The sequence below is a fragment of the Prosopis cineraria genome, unplaced genomic scaffold (genome assembly GCF_029017545.1).
Source record: "Prosopis cineraria cultivar Desert tree isolate PC_DT_omini unplaced genomic scaffold, ASM2901754v1 PC10, whole genome shotgun sequence".
Lineage (NCBI taxonomy): Eukaryota > Viridiplantae > Streptophyta > Magnoliopsida > Fabales > Fabaceae > Prosopis > Prosopis cineraria.
This window is the reverse complement of record NW_026555341.1, coordinates 31,303,373-31,322,511: the sequence shown is the minus strand read 5'-3', so window position 1 is coordinate 31,322,511 and position 19,139 is coordinate 31,303,373. Positions and strand designations below refer to the sequence as shown.

Below are 19,139 nucleotides of genomic sequence, written 5' to 3'. Positions count from 1 at the left end.
ACTCAAATTTAAGATACATTCAATCTCAAATTTAAAATACTGTAAGTTGGACATTTAATAGAAAAACTAACTATCGTATTAGTGGGATAGGAGGCAATGTTGTCAATTATTATCACAGGCATCTTGCAATTGTGAGCAACCAGCTGGATTTGGAAATTTTAGAGAGGTCTATTTTCTTGGCCAACGAAATTGAACAGTGGTTTGATCAAATAATTCATTTGAAATGCCAATCATCAGACTTGTGCGGTTTCTCAAATTTAATTGGAGGAAGGTGGGTTCAAGTGCAACATGTCTCAATAATTTGATAGTTGTTTCTTATCAAGGTTAGGATGAGTTATAATGCTGGTGCATTCAATGCAATTTATATATATATATATATATATATGTATATATATATGTATATATATATATATGTATGTATATTTTACCAACAGTTAATTTATTTCAGTTTTTAAAATTTACAAATAATACTTCTTAATTATATATTCACTCCTTTATTTTTAAATTTAGTTTAAAGTTTAATACTATTTTTCTTTAAAGATATAAAATGAAACACAAATATGTATGATAAAATTTATATCCTTTTCGGTCGTTATACATCTAGATTTATTTTTGAATTACATAATATAAGCATAATTCAATTTGTTATACCAAGTTTTAAGAAAAAAAAAATCTACGTTATAGAAATAAACTGTAACATGGGACTAAATGACGTAATATCTACCTCATCAGCTCCAAATCTAGTGTGTTTGCCGAATATATGTGGTTGACTATCTCATTAAAATGATATGTCAAAATCTGAGACACCATAAATAATGTATGATTGGATATAATTATAAAATAAAAATGTTCCATAACAGACGCAAATAGACACAAATATTACATATTAATGTTGTAGCAGATGAGCATGTTGATAGAGCTGAATGCAAAGAAAGAGATGCATTCATATAATGAAAACATGATAAAGGCACGTAACTCTAACAGAAGACCAACTTAATGTTACTCTCTTGAACCTCAAACTTTGAGCAAATTTGGAGGAGCCAGCCAGATTTAGAAATTCAAGAGAGCTTTTGCCAAATAATTCATTTGGAATACTTTCTAGATTTGTGCAGTTTCTCAAATTCAAAAACTTAAGCCTTGTCAAATACGCAATAGAAGGATGAAGCTGCACTAATGAAGTACATCCTTCCAAGTCTAACCTCTCAAGACTTGGAAGCAATCCAAAATGAGGGATCTTCATCAAATCTTTAGAGCCACGGAGGTTCAAGTTCTCCAGGTATTGCATCTCTTTCTGGATAGGAGATTAGACAAGCATCAAATTCAAAGACAAGACTTTTAATCGAAGCATCCAAAACAATTTTTCATCTTCATTAGTGTCAACGCCAAAAGTGCTATGATTACACTTTTGTCATGGGAATATCTTAATGACAGTGAGACTTCAACACCTCTTAATGAGAGAAATATTGGACGAGAAATATTCTTTGAAGAATTAAAATGAGATATTTAGGGCTTTTTCGTTTTCATTTGTCATTTTTGTTTTAAAAAACTATTTTTTTAATATAATTTTAAAACTTTTTTTCAAAACAAAATAAAAAGAAAATATATATTTGGTTGTGTTATTAAAAATCAATTTTATAATTAAAAATTTACTCACTAGTTGTTAACAACGGTGGCTTATGATAGGAATTGATTAAAATGATTGCACTTTTTAATAATTAAATATAATATATTTTGAAAACAATAAAAATAAAATGAAAACAAATTTAAAATGTTTTTATTTTTTTAAAAAAGGAGAATAGTTTTAAATACAACTAAATTGATAATACTTATTCAAATAAATTTTTAAATTATTTTATTTTTAAAAACAGAAATCAGACAGGCCTGAAATTGTGAAATATTAAATTTTGGTTTGTTCAACAAAGTAAAATCAGCGTATAACTTTACTGATCATCATCAATTTAGTTTTGATTGATATAAATGAACACATGTTATCAATACCTCTTTATCTCTCCATAGTTGTGTGATGCTGCTATCTGGCATGATCAATTCCACAAGCCTTTTTGGCTTAAAATTTGGTGGCAAATAATTAAGTGGATACTTATGCCAGGAAAGATATCTCAAGTTGTTAGAAAGATCATAGAGATTTCCTAAAAATTTCACATTGTGGAATATAAGGATTTTGAGTTTCCTCAATTTTGATAAACCTTTTATGTTCAATGTTGTCCGCCGTGGATGCTCTTCATCATTTGAGAGTACTACGATTCGAACATGATTAGTTCCCTGAATTAATATGGATTTATTGCATAAATAAATATAAAAAGTCAAAACTAATCAACTCTAAATAAATATATAAATAAATAAATATATATATATATAAACACAATAAGATAAGATTCTAATTTCCAAAATACAAATATGTTATCTATATAATCTATAAAGAATAATTAAAATCAAATCAATACGAAGGCTGTGTTAAAATCATGAATTGGGCCATTTGCTAATATAGTTAATTATGTCTACACTGTCTAAAATGTCATTACGTTCTGTTCACAAGCATCTAGATGGTTTTTTCTTTTTAAGAAATAGAAATGAAATCTTTCATAAAGATGATAAGCCAATTACAACATCCTATCAGGGACACAGATTATTCATCAATTGCCTCTTTCATCAAAGATATAATAGTAACCCTCTTCTAGTTGGGTTTTTAACCATCTCTATCAACTCCTAACATCTAAGGACGGAAGGAATAAGCATGGTCTTTTGCAATAATTTCATCTATGTTGGGGGATATTTCAGGAACTAAACTAACAACTTACATAACTATAGGCGAAATTAGAAATTTACATTTAACGCTATTAAAGTAAAAAGAACTTACAGTATTTGTCTCCATGATATGACGAAAATCTTCATAATTCCATATCCTACTCCGATTTCCAGGTTCAGGAGATTCATGTTGAACAATTAATTTTGCTAATTGTTGTAGGAGACGATGTATTTTTATTCTCTGACTTGATATGTTTATTAGTGACTTTTCTATAAGACTTTCGATTATCATATCACGCAAAGATCTAAAAAGATATTGACAAAATAAAATTCCCTTGATATAATCAATCTTTTGTCCTGCAAAACAACATGCAATATCCAAGAAAGCATTCTTTTGCCAACCTGTGAGTCCATCAAAACTTTTCTTAAGCACTGCGAGTACTGAAGCGTCAGGAACTGTTTGAAGTTTGGTCAACACACGTTTCCACTTTGAGACACTTTGATCAACAAGCGATAAACCTACTGATTTAATAGCTAATGGAAGGCCATCAGCATATTTAAGTGCTTCGAGGGTCAGCTCCTCATAACCTGTCATTGGTTTATCACTTCTGAAAACAATTTTGCAGAGAAGCCGAAGAGCTTCATTTTGATTCACTAGTTCTACCTTGTGAATCTCATCTACTCCAAGATGTCTAAGGAGTCCCTCATCTCGGCTTGTTATGATAATTCTACTTCCTCCTCCAAACAACCCTCTAATCCATCCTCCATTGAAAGGTTTCCAGTACTCAACATCATCAAAAACAACAAGCATCCTATGGAGACTTGGGCTTGAATATGAAAGTCCAAATTTTAGTGGCAAGGCTATCTGAAGAAATGCCTCCTTTAATATGGATTGACTTGGGGGAAAAGCTTGAGCGGTAGTTGGAGTGGAGATGAAATAGGCAGAATCAAAACGGTGGGAGATTTTGTTTAAGACATCTCCGGCAAGAGCTGACTTCCCTACTCCCCCCATCCCACTAATCCCTACAACTCGCACATCATCCTTTGAGCCTAAGTCCATGAGCTCAATTAATTTTTCTACACGACGATATCCTATCCCTACTGCAGCTACTTCTCCTGATTTATCTATTTCTTTTGCAAGTTCTTTGATATGCTTTAGCCATGATATCCTTTAGAAGAGAAGAACAACAAAAGTAATTTAGCAGTTATTGTTTCATATATGTATGAGTGCGAACAAGATTTCAATTAACTCGTAATTTTGTTTCATAAGATTTCAAATCTTATTTCTCTATTCGCATACACACATAAGAAAGGAGTTGATCAATTTGATACGGTCAAGTATGTGTAGGGAAAGAACCATAAAGAACTAAAATTATGTTACTTGCCGCTGAAACTTATGAAGAAAAGTTTCGGTAGATTTCTCAACAATATTATGAATAACCCACGATTGATCTCTCCTGAGTAAGATGAATGAAAGAAAAGAAAATTAGTGCTACCAATGAAGTGAACAGATGTCAATTATTGATGAAGATTGCCAAGAAAATGAAATTGTCTGCACACTAATATATAAATCAATTGCCTAAATTTATATAAAATGAACTATTCTATAAATTGAGTAATTAAATATGGAAAGAAGACAGATGAAATGATAATTAAATCACAATTTATTTCTTTTCTCTACCTCACTTTGTCCCTTAAAAATGCTCTGAAAGGAAGAAATTTAAATATACGCATAGAACAAGTAAAGAAGAAGGTCGTACTTATCTTGAATCACTAAATCTCGTATGGGAAGTGAACATGGTCCTAACTTTTGTTCAAGCAGTTTATGAAAACCGCTATGTACTTGAAAGGGATCCACCTCCAAAAAAATTGATAGAAACTGGCCTCTCCATGAGTTCAGTTCCTGCAAGTAGGGTGTTTGGGCCTCATAGTTTTTTGAGACGATAAAAACACGAAGCTTGTAGTTGTTCAAGGGAGCTCGAGCAATAGAATCTCGAGAAGCCATAACTAGACCACATCTATATAGAGCATTGCGAAGCTCCTCAACAAATGAGCAATTTTCCTCAGTTATGAAATTCAATACAAACACATCACAGCTCCATGGCCATATCTCCAGTGGTGATGCTAGGACCCTGTGCCATAGGGTGCAACATTTTTAAAATTAATAATTTAAAAATAATAATTTAAAAAACAATTGTACTTTGTTATGGAATCGTTAAACAATTATCTCATTGTCCTAAGAAAAATATCTTTTTTTAGTATATATCATTAGATAATTATTCATCAATGGATTTTCTATACAATTTCACAACTGATTTTTCACAAATTTCATAAAAGAAAATTCTCTTTCTACCATTGTTGTGGCAACTGTTAATCTCACCACTAACTTTGAGAGAGTATAAATTTTTTTGGAACCCAAATATCTTTAAAGTTGGGCTAAGGGTTGCAAAATATTTGATTCAAAAGGTGCAAAGTATTAGAACATATGAACCCTCCTCGTAATTTTTTTAAAGTCCAGGGAGTGCATTTGCCACACATGATTTATATGTGGCGCCGCCCATGCATATCTCCTTGGATGACGACCATACAGTTCTCTGGACATCCATTGCGAATCTGAAACCATGGTTTCTTAGTAACATTCAACCATTCTTGCTTCCCAGACCTTTGTGTAATATAAATATTATTAGTACTCTCAGAAGCTGGTTGGGTAGTTTCAAATGGTAAACAAAGAGGAAAACTCTCGCTCCTTGAATGAAAACTGGAAATCCGACCCCTGGCTTTGTTAATTTTATAATTGGTCTATTTCCTTTGTTCTATTACTCTTGCTGAAAACATAAATAAGTGGTTTGATCAATTTAAGCATGAACAAAGAGTTCTGATCAGAACGATAATATCTCATACCCCAAAAAAAAAAAAAAAGAACGTAACTCACGTCTCTTTTTCTTCAACCAAAGTTCTCTTTGCCTCCAAAGCTATTTTGCCAATAACTCGTCTTTGATCTTCCCTAGAGAAAATAAGAGAACAAGGATAAAAATTATGCGGAAGAAATCTGAGCCTATATTATTCCCACATTGCAACATATTATTAACATATTTTTAAAATAAAGAGATGTTTTTTTTTTGAAAAATCATATTCTATTAAAAGTCATGTCCTTATTAATTAAGGAGTTATGCTACTATAAATTAAGAAATATTTATGAAGAGTTACTTAGAGAGTTATGGTCATCAACGTCATGTCTCCCTAAATTTTGAATGCACATTTGGAAGATTATTAAATTAAAAGTTATCACTTGAGGAAAGAAAATGTATGTTTCAAAAAAACTCTACGTATTTAAGGGATGTTATTTTTATGAAAAATTATTTTAAATAATCACTGATTAATATTAATTATTAGACATGAACCAACATAGGGATATTCATGAATTAACATAAAATTTTTCATGAACTTAATAAAGGGTTATGAATCAAAACATTGACTATATACTTTTAAAGATAGTTTTATTATTTAAAATGTACCACTTCGATGCGTGACTTTATTATATATAAATACCCCTCACTATCACTCATTTTAATCATCCAAAACTTTTAACTATTAAAACTTATTGCCTTTGCTTTTAAGTGTACCAGAAATGAAGTTAAATTATCATTTTGTAAAAATTATTATTGTTTTTGGATTGAGTCTTGAAAATGCAATTTATATTCAAGAGTCTTTATTGCATTTGGAAGGAAATTCATCAATAACCCAATTTACACGGAAGATTGGAATGCGTTGGGGTAAATTAAGCATAAAGGAAAGTGAGAGTCAACTTCCCTCCACACCTCCCTTGAGGATGTGCATAATCTGGACAATCGAGATTTTAATGTGGACAATTGTGATTTAATTTTTTACTTTCACATTTTAAAAACTAAAAAATTGTATAAATTGTAAAAAATTAATAAATTTATTCACCAATATAAACAATCTAAATTTAATATTAATGGCCCACATTTAATTTATAAAATTTTAATATTAAACCAGCATTATCTACAATATATCTAAAAAGTTAATTTACAAAAAATTAATATATGTGGACTGTCTACATTGATGAACATATTTATTAATTTTTTCACAATTTGTTTTGAAAAATGTAAAACAAAAAAAATATTAAGCAGACGGTCCTAATTATGCACGTCGCAAGTGCGGAGGAGGCTTCACTCCCCCGGGAAGGTGCTGCGCGCGTCTTGGAAACATAATATACAACTTTCCGCTGCATCTCTATTTCTTTGATTGAGATCATGAAGATGATCATATGAGATGAGATGTGAAGAATCATATCCTTATCCAACAACATGTAAACCAACAGAACGTTAATAATTACTTACGTGTTTTGTATGACCAAATCTGGGCGTTCCAGTAGCGTCTGAAATGGAGCTAGCCATGTTTTCACTTTAGACGGATCGATGTTGAAGAAAATTGGCAGAAATTTGTGACCCGGTACCTTCATGCACTCAAACATTACTGCCAGTGTGTTCAAGCAACTTGGTGAGTAAACATAACTTTTTGAGAAGACAACTATGTAAATCTGGGATTCTTCAATTTTTTCTAATGGGTTAACCCATCCGCTGCCGATCATTCTGAAACCTTCTTTTCCTAAAGCATTCGAAAGCATTCTATAAAACGAGGTAGTTTCCATATCACTGCAACATGTAGCCACATCATATTTCCAGACCCTCTTTGGTGATGATGAAGATGAAGGAACACTGCTCTGGGAATCCATTGGTAAAGTAAAGACCACTCGGTGTTCACTGCGATATATCAACAATATATACCAACAAAAAGTGGGAGCCCGTAGAATAAAAAATTACAAAATTAGACATATCGGGTCAATTGCTCTTTCCACTAAAAAAATATGTTATTCATTTATATGCACATTACCTAGCCTGATAAGACATACTATGAATGAATTTTCTGAGAATCTGTAAATTTTATTGAAGTTTTTTTTTTTCAGGAATAGACAGAAAATTTTATATGAGTTATAGATATCAACTTTCGAGAATTTGTTCCCGTGATGATACGCTTGGCCCTTAAACAATTAAACAAATCTTGAGTTATTTTCTTATTTTTTACCTAATGTTAACATTGTACTCCTTTTGTCTTGTTTTATAAGATATTTTTTACAATAAAAATTACAAATCCAATAAAATCAATTAATCGAGTAAAGTTTAGAATTTTAATTTCTCTGTGCACTTCTAAAAATTCTTTTATTTAATAAGAGAAAGGGATAAAAATATATTTAACGGGTGAAATAATGATCTTATCAAAAAGAGTAAAATAATGAGAGATAATTTTAAAATAAATTTTATTAATAAATAATTTTTAAAATATCTTATATTCTAAAATATTAAATTGCTTCAAAATTCATCTTACAAAATAGAATAGAGATAGCATAACTAATTAATAGTTCTCGTATGTTGATTGGCAAAAATATTGGGTGTGGTTTTTAAATTATTATAAATATTCAATTATGGTTTCCTTATCATGTTCTGCGAGTAAAATCAGGCAGGCTTTCTTTTTTGAAGTTCATTGATTTTTTACTTGCTAGTCATTGATTATTTCATTATCCTTATTTCATGCCGGTGATTTTATTTCTTGCACGCGTCAACTACGCCATTCCGTCAAGAGACACGGTGTGAACGCATTGACGAAGAGCAGCCCATTATTTCTTCTGATCAATAACGCAGCCCATTATTTTATTTGATCACTAAAGCAGCCCATTATTTTATTTCGATCACTAAAGCAGCCCATTATTTTATTTTGATCACTGAAGCAGCCCGTTGTTGACGCTGAGTGCTGACTTCAAGTCCACGATGCAATTGCCTTCTCAATTTCAACTAGTCCCTACATTTTTTTTTTTTTTATAAATGCTGGATGTTGGATAACATTACGCAAAAGGAGTACACATCAGGTCTCAAGAGCTGCATGTTTCTTATCATCATTCACCACCTCAATACAAGAGAGTGGGAGTTGATCATATAAGCCAAAAAGACCAATACTAACAAAAGCCTGGCTAGCAAGTAAATGAGCACAAGAGTTAATTAATTTCTAGACATAAACTCTAAGAAAAACAAAACTATCGCTAAATAACGGGAACCTAGCATAATCAATCACTTCCTTTTAGGAATGATGATCCAGATCTTGTCTGATTATTTGATGAATTGCTTCAACATAGTCCATACGGGCCCTCCCTCTGAAAAGGCCCATAGAAGCATAGAGTTGTAATCTAAAAAAAATTGAATGCTAAGTTTTTATTAAGTCACTTTATCCTGTTCTTACTCACGAGGCTGTTTATCTTGCACATATTCAGTTCACGCATCATTAATTCTGTTAAAGGGTATTGCATTTTCGTACTTAAATTTAATGGTTTGGTCTATTTAGTCATTATTATTATTCATTTATATTTTTTGAACATTAACGAATTCAATTTTGATAAATTTAAAAGTATGAGCGGTAGAACCTAGTTTCTTTCCCATTAACTAACTCTTATTATCACACGAACAAGTTGATTTGACCCTAGTTGTGTGATGAAGTCTTCTTTAACTCGTTGAGTTGCATGCATAAGTGTGTGTGTATATATATATATATATGAGGTACTTTGAAGAAGCTTTATCCATTCAATCTAGGTATATATAAGAGTTCTATTTTGATTGTTACTTTTCTTGTTATATCACATATTTGATTACATTATTATATGGCCAAAAGGCATTTTAGTTTTGATCATAACTATTATGTAAAGGATAATTTTACGGTCATAATGGTTACAGTAATTAATTAATTCATTTAGGATCTAACTGTCATTTTCCTAATTTTGAGACCCATTTTGATTATATTGACGTTATTCTTAAACATTGATTTGTTGAGAGCCGTAAGCTACCTCACTACGCAAGTTAGAGTCACATCACATTTCCAGATCGAAGAAAAGATTATTATGATTAAGTTACATGGATGAAGTAGGAGAGAGAGAGAGATAGATCAGTTGTTGCTAATGCATGTCAACACAATGTGAAGATCTTTGTTAATACTAAATCAATGTTATAAACTATACTCATAATCCAGTGGCCTATAAATTCAGGTGATGAAATAAGGGAATAGTTTTAGAATTCATTAGTTTAGTTGGAATTTGTATGCGTGTGTGGGAAACAGGATTGAAGCATCCAAACGGATTGTTTTAGTTGACCGTTGACACGAGTGACTATTATGGATTAGGAAGCTTCTTGCCGGTTTCTTAGCCTTTGCTGCGTGAATAATATCGACTATTCATGATGTTATTTTGGGATTTGAAAGCTTCTTACAAGTTTCTTGGCCTTGGATGTGTGAAAAGAGAGATTTTTCCCCCAAAAAATATCTCCATACGGTAGCCATGAGACTAATCTTTCAAGGAATCTAAGTGGTATTTAAGAGGTTGTCCTTTCTCAAATAATACTCTCTATATACACTTCTAATCTTTAAGAATTGAACTCTGAAATGATGCTTAAAGAAAGATAGAGAGAAGATTTTTAATCTCCCTCCAATCCCTATTATAAGCTATTAAATTTGCATGAAAATATATAAACCTCTAATTTTACCCCTATTTAAATTAAAAAATTTTAAATTTGCATTACATTATCTCTCATAATTTATGAAATTAAATATGAGTAATGTTGGAAAAACATAACTAATACCCCATAATATGCCTTATATCAATGACCAAAAAATGCTTCTAGAAGATGCCCTTAGAGACCAAAGGGAGTATGTTATTAATGCATCTATATTTAATATGACTAAAATTAAAAAATTATTAAATTTTTATATAAAATTGACCATTTTTAAGATTTTTTATTATAATGAACTATTCTCTCTATCTTAAATTATAAGATATTTTTAAAGGAAATTCAATGTCCCAAAATGTAATACATTTTGAAAAAAAACACATAAGCATATTTCACTGGGGCAAAACATGATTTTGCTGCAGAGAAAGTGCTCTCTATAATTTTGTTGGAAAGTCACAGAAGCAACTAGTGCTAGAGACAAATGGGATTTTGCTTTGGCGAAGGTACTCTTTAGGATTTTGGACAAAAATATAGAGAGACATTTATTGGAGCATAATATCCTTTCACTGGGGCGAACATAACAGAAAACAAAAGGGAGAATAACAGTTAAGTCCCAAAAGAGAAAATTAATGACAATTAGGTACCTAATAAAATTTTTAGAAAATTCAATCATAAATATTAATTCAAATAGTTGTAAGAGTAAAAGATCTAATTGCAAATATGACATTTAAATTTTGAATATAACAATTTGTTTGTAATTTTGATTTCTATTTATTACTGTTTGAATTATTATTTACAATTTAATTTCATAGAAAATTTTATCAGGAACTTAATTGTCTTTAATTCATATTTTTGAAACTTTATTATCATTCTTTCGAAACAAAAAACACTCACAACTTTAGAAAAATACACAAGCAAAGCAAATGTCCAAAAAGAAAATAGCCTAAACACCTCTCAATCAACATAGCCATTATATCATACCCTCTTCCACACCTCCTAACATTTAATTGACAACTTTCAATCCAATCACTCATCAACATAAGGCATTGAGTATGTAAAAGTGCAAAGAAATTATCAACAATAGAGCACAAAGAAAGGGCACTTTTCCAAAATGTTGTTGGCATGCTCCTTGATTTCTAAAACTTGACGTTAAGCTTCCAAATTCTTCAAGAACCCTGCAACCTTCAAACACACCAAATAAAATAAGATCGATCAAAGACAACTAAAACAAAAAAAAAACTAAAAGCACAAGTAAAAGAAAAATAAAACTTGGGTGGCCTCCTAAAAAGCACTTGCTTTATAGTCCTCAGCTAGACTCTCTCAAATCATAAAGGTGGATCAATCAAGTGGACAGTAAACTTCAATCACTATATTTCACCTCCCCTATAATGCTTGAGTCTTTATCCGTTAACTTTGAAAGATCTACCCATTCTTTTATCAATAACTTCAACTGTTCCATATGGTGCTACAAAAAGCACTTTAAAAGGAGTGGACCATCAAGATTTCATCTTTTCAGGGAACAACTTTAAACTTCAATTGAAGAGAAGTACCAATTGTCTTGACTCAAAAGTCTGATGCAAGATATGTTAATTATACCATCTCTTAGTCCTCACCTTATAAAGTTTTATACTTTCAAAAGCATGGAGTTTAAACTCTTTGAACTCATTTAATTACAATATCCTTAAACTACTAGCTTTCTTAGGGTTCATATTCAGTTATTTAATCACCCATCAAAATTTATGCTCTAATTCAATAAGCAAGTGGTGTGCCTTCTTAAAACCCAAATGGTATGATGACATTCCAATTGAAGTTTGAAAGGCTATACCGTAGGCCCATAAAGCATCATCAAGCTTGTTCATCTAATCTTTTCTAGTAGGACCCACTGTCTTCTCAAGTATCTACATGATCTCTCTATTAGTCAGCTCACAGAGATTATTGGTTTGCGAGTGATAAGCAAGGGACATTTGATAGAGGACTCCATACTTTGATAAGAGAGCTTTAAATTGCTTGTTGTTGAAATGAGTACCCTCATAAGTGATAATGGCTCTAGAAATGCCAAATCTAGTAAAGATGTTCTTCTTAAAAAGCTGGATCATAGTATTACCATCATTTGATTGACATACCTATAGCTTCTACCTACTTGCTCCCATATTCTATTACAACAAGTATGTATTGATTTTCTCTAGAAGAAGGAAATGGTCTTGCAAAATCCATACCCTAGACATCAAGCAACTCCACTTCTAAAATTCCTGATTGAGGTATCCCATGTCTCCTAGAAATATTTCTTGTCATTTGACATCTATCAAACTTGGTAATAAATTGGTGAGCATCTTGAAATAAAAAAGGCAAATTAAAACCAAACTCAAGTACTTTAGATGTAGTTCTCTGTCCCTCATAATGGAACATAAATTCAAGTATAAATATATTTTAGCTATATGGAGATGAAGATTTTTTTTATTCATGCTTCATTGCAATATGGCTTTGGTAAAAATATGTTGACAAAGTTGAAGAATTAGAACAGATTTATATATCATTTCCTAGTGCCTATATGTAACATCCCGAAATTTTAAAACTCGGATTTATAAAAATAAAATAAAATAAAATATCTATAATTAAATTAAAATTTAGAATAATTTGATAGAGGCCCAGAGTTTGAATTTTACTAAGCAAAAGTTTGGTTTTATTTGATTTTTAACTATGGGAAAAATTACCAACGTTGACCCGGGCTTTTGTGCAATAATAAAAAATATTGGGCCCTTTCTTGTAATTTTCCCAAAACTTTTTGATCAGCAATTTAAAGACCAAAATTGATGCAGAAATGCAGAAACTGAATTGGAAAGGAAAGGAAAGGAAATGTACGAGAGGGAGAGAGGAAGAAGAGAAGAGAAAGGGAGGGAGTTAGGCTTGGATCTAGGAGTCTTTACGACCGTTACAAGCTCGGCTACACGATAGGTAAACTTCCTACTTCAATCCTCTTCCCTTTCTCTTGATTTTTTTCAATTTTTGGAAGAGGATATTTTTGGATTTTGATCTCAAAGGCTTTATTCTTGTAAGCTTTTGTTTCTTTGGATCCTAGGGAGCATGTTTTGAGTTTCTATATAGTGTTATAATTTTTTGAGTGGATAATTGGATGAAAAGAGGTGTTTTGGGCACAAAATAAACCTTGAGAAATTGGGTTTTTTCTCTCCAATGGTTTAAGCTTATTGATTTAGTTATAATTTTTCTATTTGAGCCTAATAAGATTTAAATTAAGGTTTGGTTTTTATTATAAGGGCTAATGGTGAAAGTTGGTGACACTAAGTGAAGGTTTTTAATTGATAAAAAATTATATAATTTGGAAATTAGCCTAATGATGGCTAATAAATGGTTTTGGTGGTTAAGTGATACTATGTGAATGTTTGGTTTAACACATGGACCATTAGGGTGGATTATGACTCATTGACCCAAGTTGTGTGGTATGAGTTATAGTCTTCATTAATGTTATTTGACATGATAAGTGATGTGGATCACTTATATGTTGTAGGAATTGTTGGTGGAATTTGTTCAGAAATTAAGGAACAAGCTGAGCCCTATTTTATACAAGGGGAACCCTTTTGGTACCAAAGGGTTGAGGTAACAGGGGAAATTTATATTTTCTATTACTCTGTTTTAGCTATTTTTGAATAAATATTACTAGCTATCATGCATTACATGTTTTAAAAGATTAAATGTGCTTTATAAGGGGTTATGGGGTATTATTTTGATTATAGTGCAATTATGTTTTTTTTAATTGTTTAATAACAATGTTTTTATAGAAACTAGATTTATAAATGTTATACTACTTTAGAGTGTTGAATGGTCAATACTCAGGAAAGATAGACAAGAGTAAAAGGCATGATCTTGGTGGGAGTTCACTAATGAGAAGGTGTGAATTTTTGATATTTTATGGCACACTGTCAATACTCAGTGTTATCTTACGTATTATGGGCTCAGTGCACTAAAGTGGTTAGTGTATTGAGTGTTCGACACCTCTCAGTGGGGGAGAGAATCCGACATATGAAGTGTGAGGTTGAGTGCCTAGGCCAAAGTAGCCCTCATATGGAGAGTAAGTCGAGCTGGCTCTGGGAGGGAGTTAGCTTTGACTGCTCAGGATTCACGTCGAAGGGGCATAGGCGGTTCGGTAGATTAGATCATGCCTTAGACTATGTTTTGTGCCTGTGGAGGTACAAGTAGGTATAAGGTTTACCTGCGAGTTAAAGAGTGCCAGGGGGCATTCTGTTGGTCATGAAAGGCCATACCGGCCTAGGTCATGCATTCATATATTTTAAATGGCTAAATTATATGCTATGTTGAATTTATTATTCATTTATTTGATTATGGCTTACTTTGTAATAATCAATGTAGATTTCTCTGTTACTGAGACTGTGGTTGTCTCATCCCTTTCTTTTCAATATTATAGGTCCAGGTGAAGGATCCAGTGGTGGACGGGAAAAGGAGAAAAGCTAGGGGTTTGCTTGTGATTTGTAAAGAACTGCAACCCCTTTTTTTTGAGCAAATATATTGTAATGTATTTAGGATTAGGGTGCCAGTAGGATATGATTATGTATGTGTGTGTGAATATGTGTGGATTGTGTGCTTGTGTATGAATCTTTGTCTGTTTGTAGACTTGTGACTAGAAAACTTGGTTATGGTGTGTGGTTTTGATGGATTTACTTAGTAGACCAAGTTTCTATTACAAGCAGATATTTATTTTGATATATATGTGATTTTATAAGCAAATGCAAAGTGGTTGCATTGCAAATGATGTGCTATGGGCAAACATACATCTTGGATAGAGAGAGTGGGTGCGTGGGCCCCACAAGGAGCTCTGAGCCAAGTGAAAATGTTTAGCATATGTATTTATATAAATACATGGTATTTAGATTGATTTGTGACCACTCTTGTATGATTTGTGCATTTTGAGGGTTTAGGGTCCATTTTGGAAAATGGCACCCGGGTGGTCAAATTTTGATGTATGGGGGTTTTCCATCATTTGAATGTTCTATCAGGTGTTTTTAGTCTTATTTGACGTGTCCAAAGTGTTCCCACAGGTTTGTGATCATTAGGATGAGATTTGGACGATTTTGAAAATGGTTTTTACTAAAAAGCTGCACTTTTGCATCCGAGTGTCTAAATCTTAATCCGACTGTTGGATTTCTCTAAAATTTGGGTCACAAGTAAAACCTTTTATAAGCTTCATATGGGATTTAGAATCACGTCGATCGGATATCGGACGGAGAAACGATGCACTCCGGAGTTTGGTCTGGAGGTGCTGTCATGACAACATTAAATTGCTGTCATGACAGCTACAGTATTGATGTTGTAACGTGCATAAAATTCAATCCGTCCGTTGGATCTTTTCAAAATTTAGTATGCTAATAGTATTCTTTAAAAGTGACATGTGGGCTTTGGAATCACTCCGATTGGAGGTCAGATGATGAAATGGTGCACTCCGGAAGTTGGTCCGGAAGTGCTGTCATGACAGCTATGACAGCAAAAATAATCAATTTTTTTAACATGTCTAATTTTAAATTCGACCGTTGGATCTTTTTGAAATTCGGTATACTTATAGTACCCTTTGAATGTGACGTGTAAGCTTTAAAATTACTTCAATCGGAGGCCGAATGACGAAACAGTGCCTGGCCCAGGAAGGCTGTCATGACAGCAATTTAATGCTGTCATGACAGCATCTTTTTATTTCACTTTCGTCTAGCTTGCTTCCGCGTGCTATAGGTAGAACCTATAAATTTTTTTTTAAAAGGTTTTAAATGTTTACTTTGCAATTGTGCATTTGCTTAGTGATTTAAATGATTTGTTTCCTAAGTTGGTTTTAGGATTAATTCCTTAACCACACTTAGTTTATTTGAATTGTGTGATTTTTGGATAACACTCAGGGCAAGTGTTACACTATATCATAGTCTATATGAAGGGAAATGGTGTAGGAAAGAGATTAAAGAATTATCTTCTAGTGGATAAAAGGTTCTTGGCCACAAGGGGAAAAAGTGATGTGTGAATAGGGATTAGGTGTAGCTAGAATTATGTTCAACCTTTTGCAACATTTTAGGCCCTTAAATCTTTCCTTTCTTGCAGGAGGGGGAATTATTTTGAATTTTGAGATTGGTGAGGAGAGTTCTGGCCTCTTAAAAATTCAATGTATTGGGGTGGAGGAAGTCACCTTTCTTCATCATTTTATCTTCTGCTTGGTGAGTTTGTGATTGGCTTATGGCTTATGTCTCTGTTACTGTTAATGGGTGTATTTTGTGCTGTTTCTGTAACTGTGGTTTAAGTGTACGAGTGTATGAGGGATGAGTTTGGCATGAATCATCATTATCCTTGTAATCAAAAATTATTTTTCTGATTTTTGCTTGTTTTAAATTTATTAGAGGAGAGGGTTCCATCATATGTAATAGGAGCAGTTGATCAAAAAGTGATAAGTAGCATATTTAAATAACTAATCTTATGTGGTCATATTAATTTCTTACTCCTGTAGTCCTATGGTATTAAGTTACTTACAGAACTAAATAATTTACAGAAAGAAATGTAAATTCAGCTATATGGAGATGGATTGTTAGTTGTGACTGCCCAAAGTAGCACTAGGACTGGATCAGGGAGTGTTAATTGAGCATTTCATTGAAATTGAAATGGGTAATCAAATGAGCATATTAACCTTTAAATGGAAAAATATAGAAGGGGAAAAAGAAAGGTAAAAATGGTGAGTCTATTCTTCAATAGTCAAATTTTTACCTGGAGGATCCTACAAATTGTGCAATAGCACTTCTTAGTTTTACATGTAAAACCAGTATTACTCGCTCCTCTACCTTTCTGGGGCTAATATTTCAATTTGTTGTGCAGCATCACGATAATATCCCATCTAGCAATCAAGCAATACCACATTTTAGAGATGCTGGAAATGGAGAAGATACAGATCAAGCTCAGAAGAGGCTGAAAATGTAGAGAATCATTTAGGAGCCTCCATCATCATCTAGAGTCTCTACCTTCACCTCTTCCCTCTGAAATGGGACATTTATCGAGGTCACTGTACATCCTTTCCTTTGGGGTTCTAGATTTTCACCCATTCATGAAGGTCATTTTAGAACTATACGTTTTAGGACTCATTATTATTTGTGGAGATATTGAGGTTTTCTAATGTTGCAGGCATGTCATATATTTTCAGATTGATTTGGTACATATTATTTATTCAACACTGTTATTGAGCTTTTAGGGGTGGCAGTTCTATCAAATCTATTAGGATGATGCTACTTATGAAGAAGGGAGACTCCTCGTAATGCAGTCTTTCATGATCTCTGCACTGAAAGCAGAGGAAGTGAATTTAATTTCAGACAATGTCAATTTGGTAATTTTTTTTTGACGCACTTCAGTTTTTTAAAGTGAAGTAGTTGCGAGCTAACTGAGTTTTCATTCAATTCCAAGCCAATGCTTTTCATTTCATTGGCTTGAAGATGTACCGCCACAATAAAATTTGCCCTGGATAGATGATTTTCTACTCATAGTTTCATTAAATGGATAAAACTATTCCTCAATACAAGACAAGAAACACTTAAAAACTCAAATTTAAGATACATTCAAGCTCAAATTTAAAATACTGTTAAGTTAGACACTTAACAGAAAAACTAACTATTGTATTAGTGAGATAGGAGGCAATGTTTTCAATTGTTATCTCAGGCAACTTGCAATTGTGAGCAACAAGCTAGCTTTAGAAATTCTAGAGAGGTCCTTTTTTTTGGCCAACGAAATTGAAGAGTGGTTTGGTCAAAAATTCATTTGAAATACCAATCATCAGACTTGTGCAATTTCTCAAATTTAATTGGAGGGAGGTGGGTTCAAGTGCAATATGTCTCAATAATCTGATATTTGTTTCTTATTAAGGTTAGGTTGAGTTATAATGCTGGAGCATTCATTGCAATTTAAATTTTTTTTCCACCAACAGTTAATTTATTTCATTTTTATAAAATTTACAAATAATACTTTTAATTATATATTCACTCTTTTATTTTTAAAATTTAATTTAAAGTTTAATATTATTTTTCTTTAAAGATATAAAATGAAACACAAATATGTATAATAAAATTCATATCCTTTTTGGTCATTATATATCTAAAACTATTTTTGAATTGCATAATATAAACATAATTTAGTATGTTAAACTAAGTTTTTTTTAAAAAAAAATCTAAACATAAATTTCCTTGTAGGAATAAACTGTAACATGGGACGAAATGACAAATGATATCTACCCCATCAGCTCTGAATCTAGCGTGTTCGCTAAATATATATGGTTGACTATCTCATTGTAAAATGATGTGTCAAAATCTGAGACACCATAGATAATGTATGTTGGGTATAATTATGAAATAGAAATGTTCCATAACTGACGCAAATTGACAAATATTACATATTAATGTTGTAGTAGACGAGCATGTTGATAGTGTTGAATGCAATGAAAGAGATGTGTTCATATGATGAACACACAATTACATCAATATTTCTCATTATATGGCACACTTAGCTGCATGAAAGCTCCGACTTCAGCAACGTTACTTGGCTTGGTTGGGGGTCATCACAGTGAAACATTGCATTTACTTCAATTCAACCCTATAAGTCTAACATAAGACCAACTTGATGTTACTCTGTTGAACCTCAAACTTCGGGCAAATTTGGAGCAGCCAGCCAGATTTAGAGATTCAAGAGAGATTTTGCCAAATAATTCATTTGTAATACTTACTAGATTTGTGTAGTTTCTCAAATTCAAAAACTTAAGCCTTGTCAGATATGCAA

General features: G+C 32.1%; 2 protein-coding genes across 3 annotated transcripts; both read right to left on the bottom strand.

The window, feature by feature from the left end:
- Nucleotides 1-733: 733 nt before the first annotated feature.
- Nucleotides 734-7,500, bottom strand: LOC129321206 (disease resistance protein RUN1-like). Of its 2 annotated transcripts, XM_054966891.1 has the most exons (7): nucleotides 7,125-7,500; nucleotides 5,696-5,767; nucleotides 4,524-4,895; nucleotides 2,876-4,220; nucleotides 1,999-2,280; nucleotides 1,200-1,291; nucleotides 734-798 (listed from the first exon to the last, which is right to left on the bottom strand). In XM_054966891.1, exons 4-7 carry the CDS (start codon nucleotides 3,821-3,823, stop codon nucleotides 792-794), a joined length of 1,329 nt encoding a protein of 442 aa, XP_054822866.1. In that variant the 5' UTR covers nucleotides 3,824-4,220; nucleotides 4,524-4,895; nucleotides 5,696-5,767; nucleotides 7,125-7,500; the 3' UTR covers nucleotides 734-791. The 2 variants fall into 2 exon arrangements, with proteins under 2 accessions (XP_054822866.1, XP_054822865.1); XM_054966890.1 differs by lacking the exon at nucleotides 734-798 and having other exon boundaries at nucleotides 891-1,291.
- LOC129322557 (uncharacterized) lies at nucleotides 4,484-7,519 on the bottom strand. The gene is made up of 3 exons (XM_054968857.1): nucleotides 7,125-7,519; nucleotides 5,696-5,767; nucleotides 4,484-4,895 (listed from the first exon to the last, which is right to left on the bottom strand). The coding sequence occupies exons 1-3, from the start codon at nucleotides 7,517-7,519 to the stop codon at nucleotides 4,484-4,486; spliced, it is 879 nt and encodes a 292-aa protein (XP_054824832.1).
- Nucleotides 7,520-19,139: the final 11,620 nt, after the last annotated feature.

Bases quoted from the DNA above. Each gene is read 5' to 3' on its own strand.
- LOC129321206 (XM_054966890.1), bottom strand. From the start codon at position 3,823: ATGGACTTAGGCTCAAAGGATGATGTGCGAGTTGTAGGGATTAGTGGG. The intron at 2,281-2,875 runs GTAAGTTCTTTT...ATATTAATTCAG, and splicing joins ATATCATGGAGACAAATACT to GGAACTAATCATGTTCGAAT. The intron at 1,292-1,998 runs GTATTGATAACA...TCTCCTATCCAG, and splicing joins AACTATGGAGAGATAAAGAG to AAAGAGATGCAATACCTGGA.
- LOC129322557 (XM_054968857.1), bottom strand. From the start codon at position 7,519: ATGGATTCCCAGAGCAGTGTTCCTTCATCTTCATCATCACCAAAGAGG. The intron at 5,768-7,124 runs GTAAGTAATTAT...TATTTTCTCTAG, and splicing joins GATTTGGTCATACAAAACAC to GGAAGATCAAAGACGAGTTA. The intron at 4,896-5,695 runs GTGAGTTACGTT...CCTATGGCACAG, and splicing joins TTGGTTGAAGAAAAAGAGAC to GGTCCTAGCATCACCACTGG.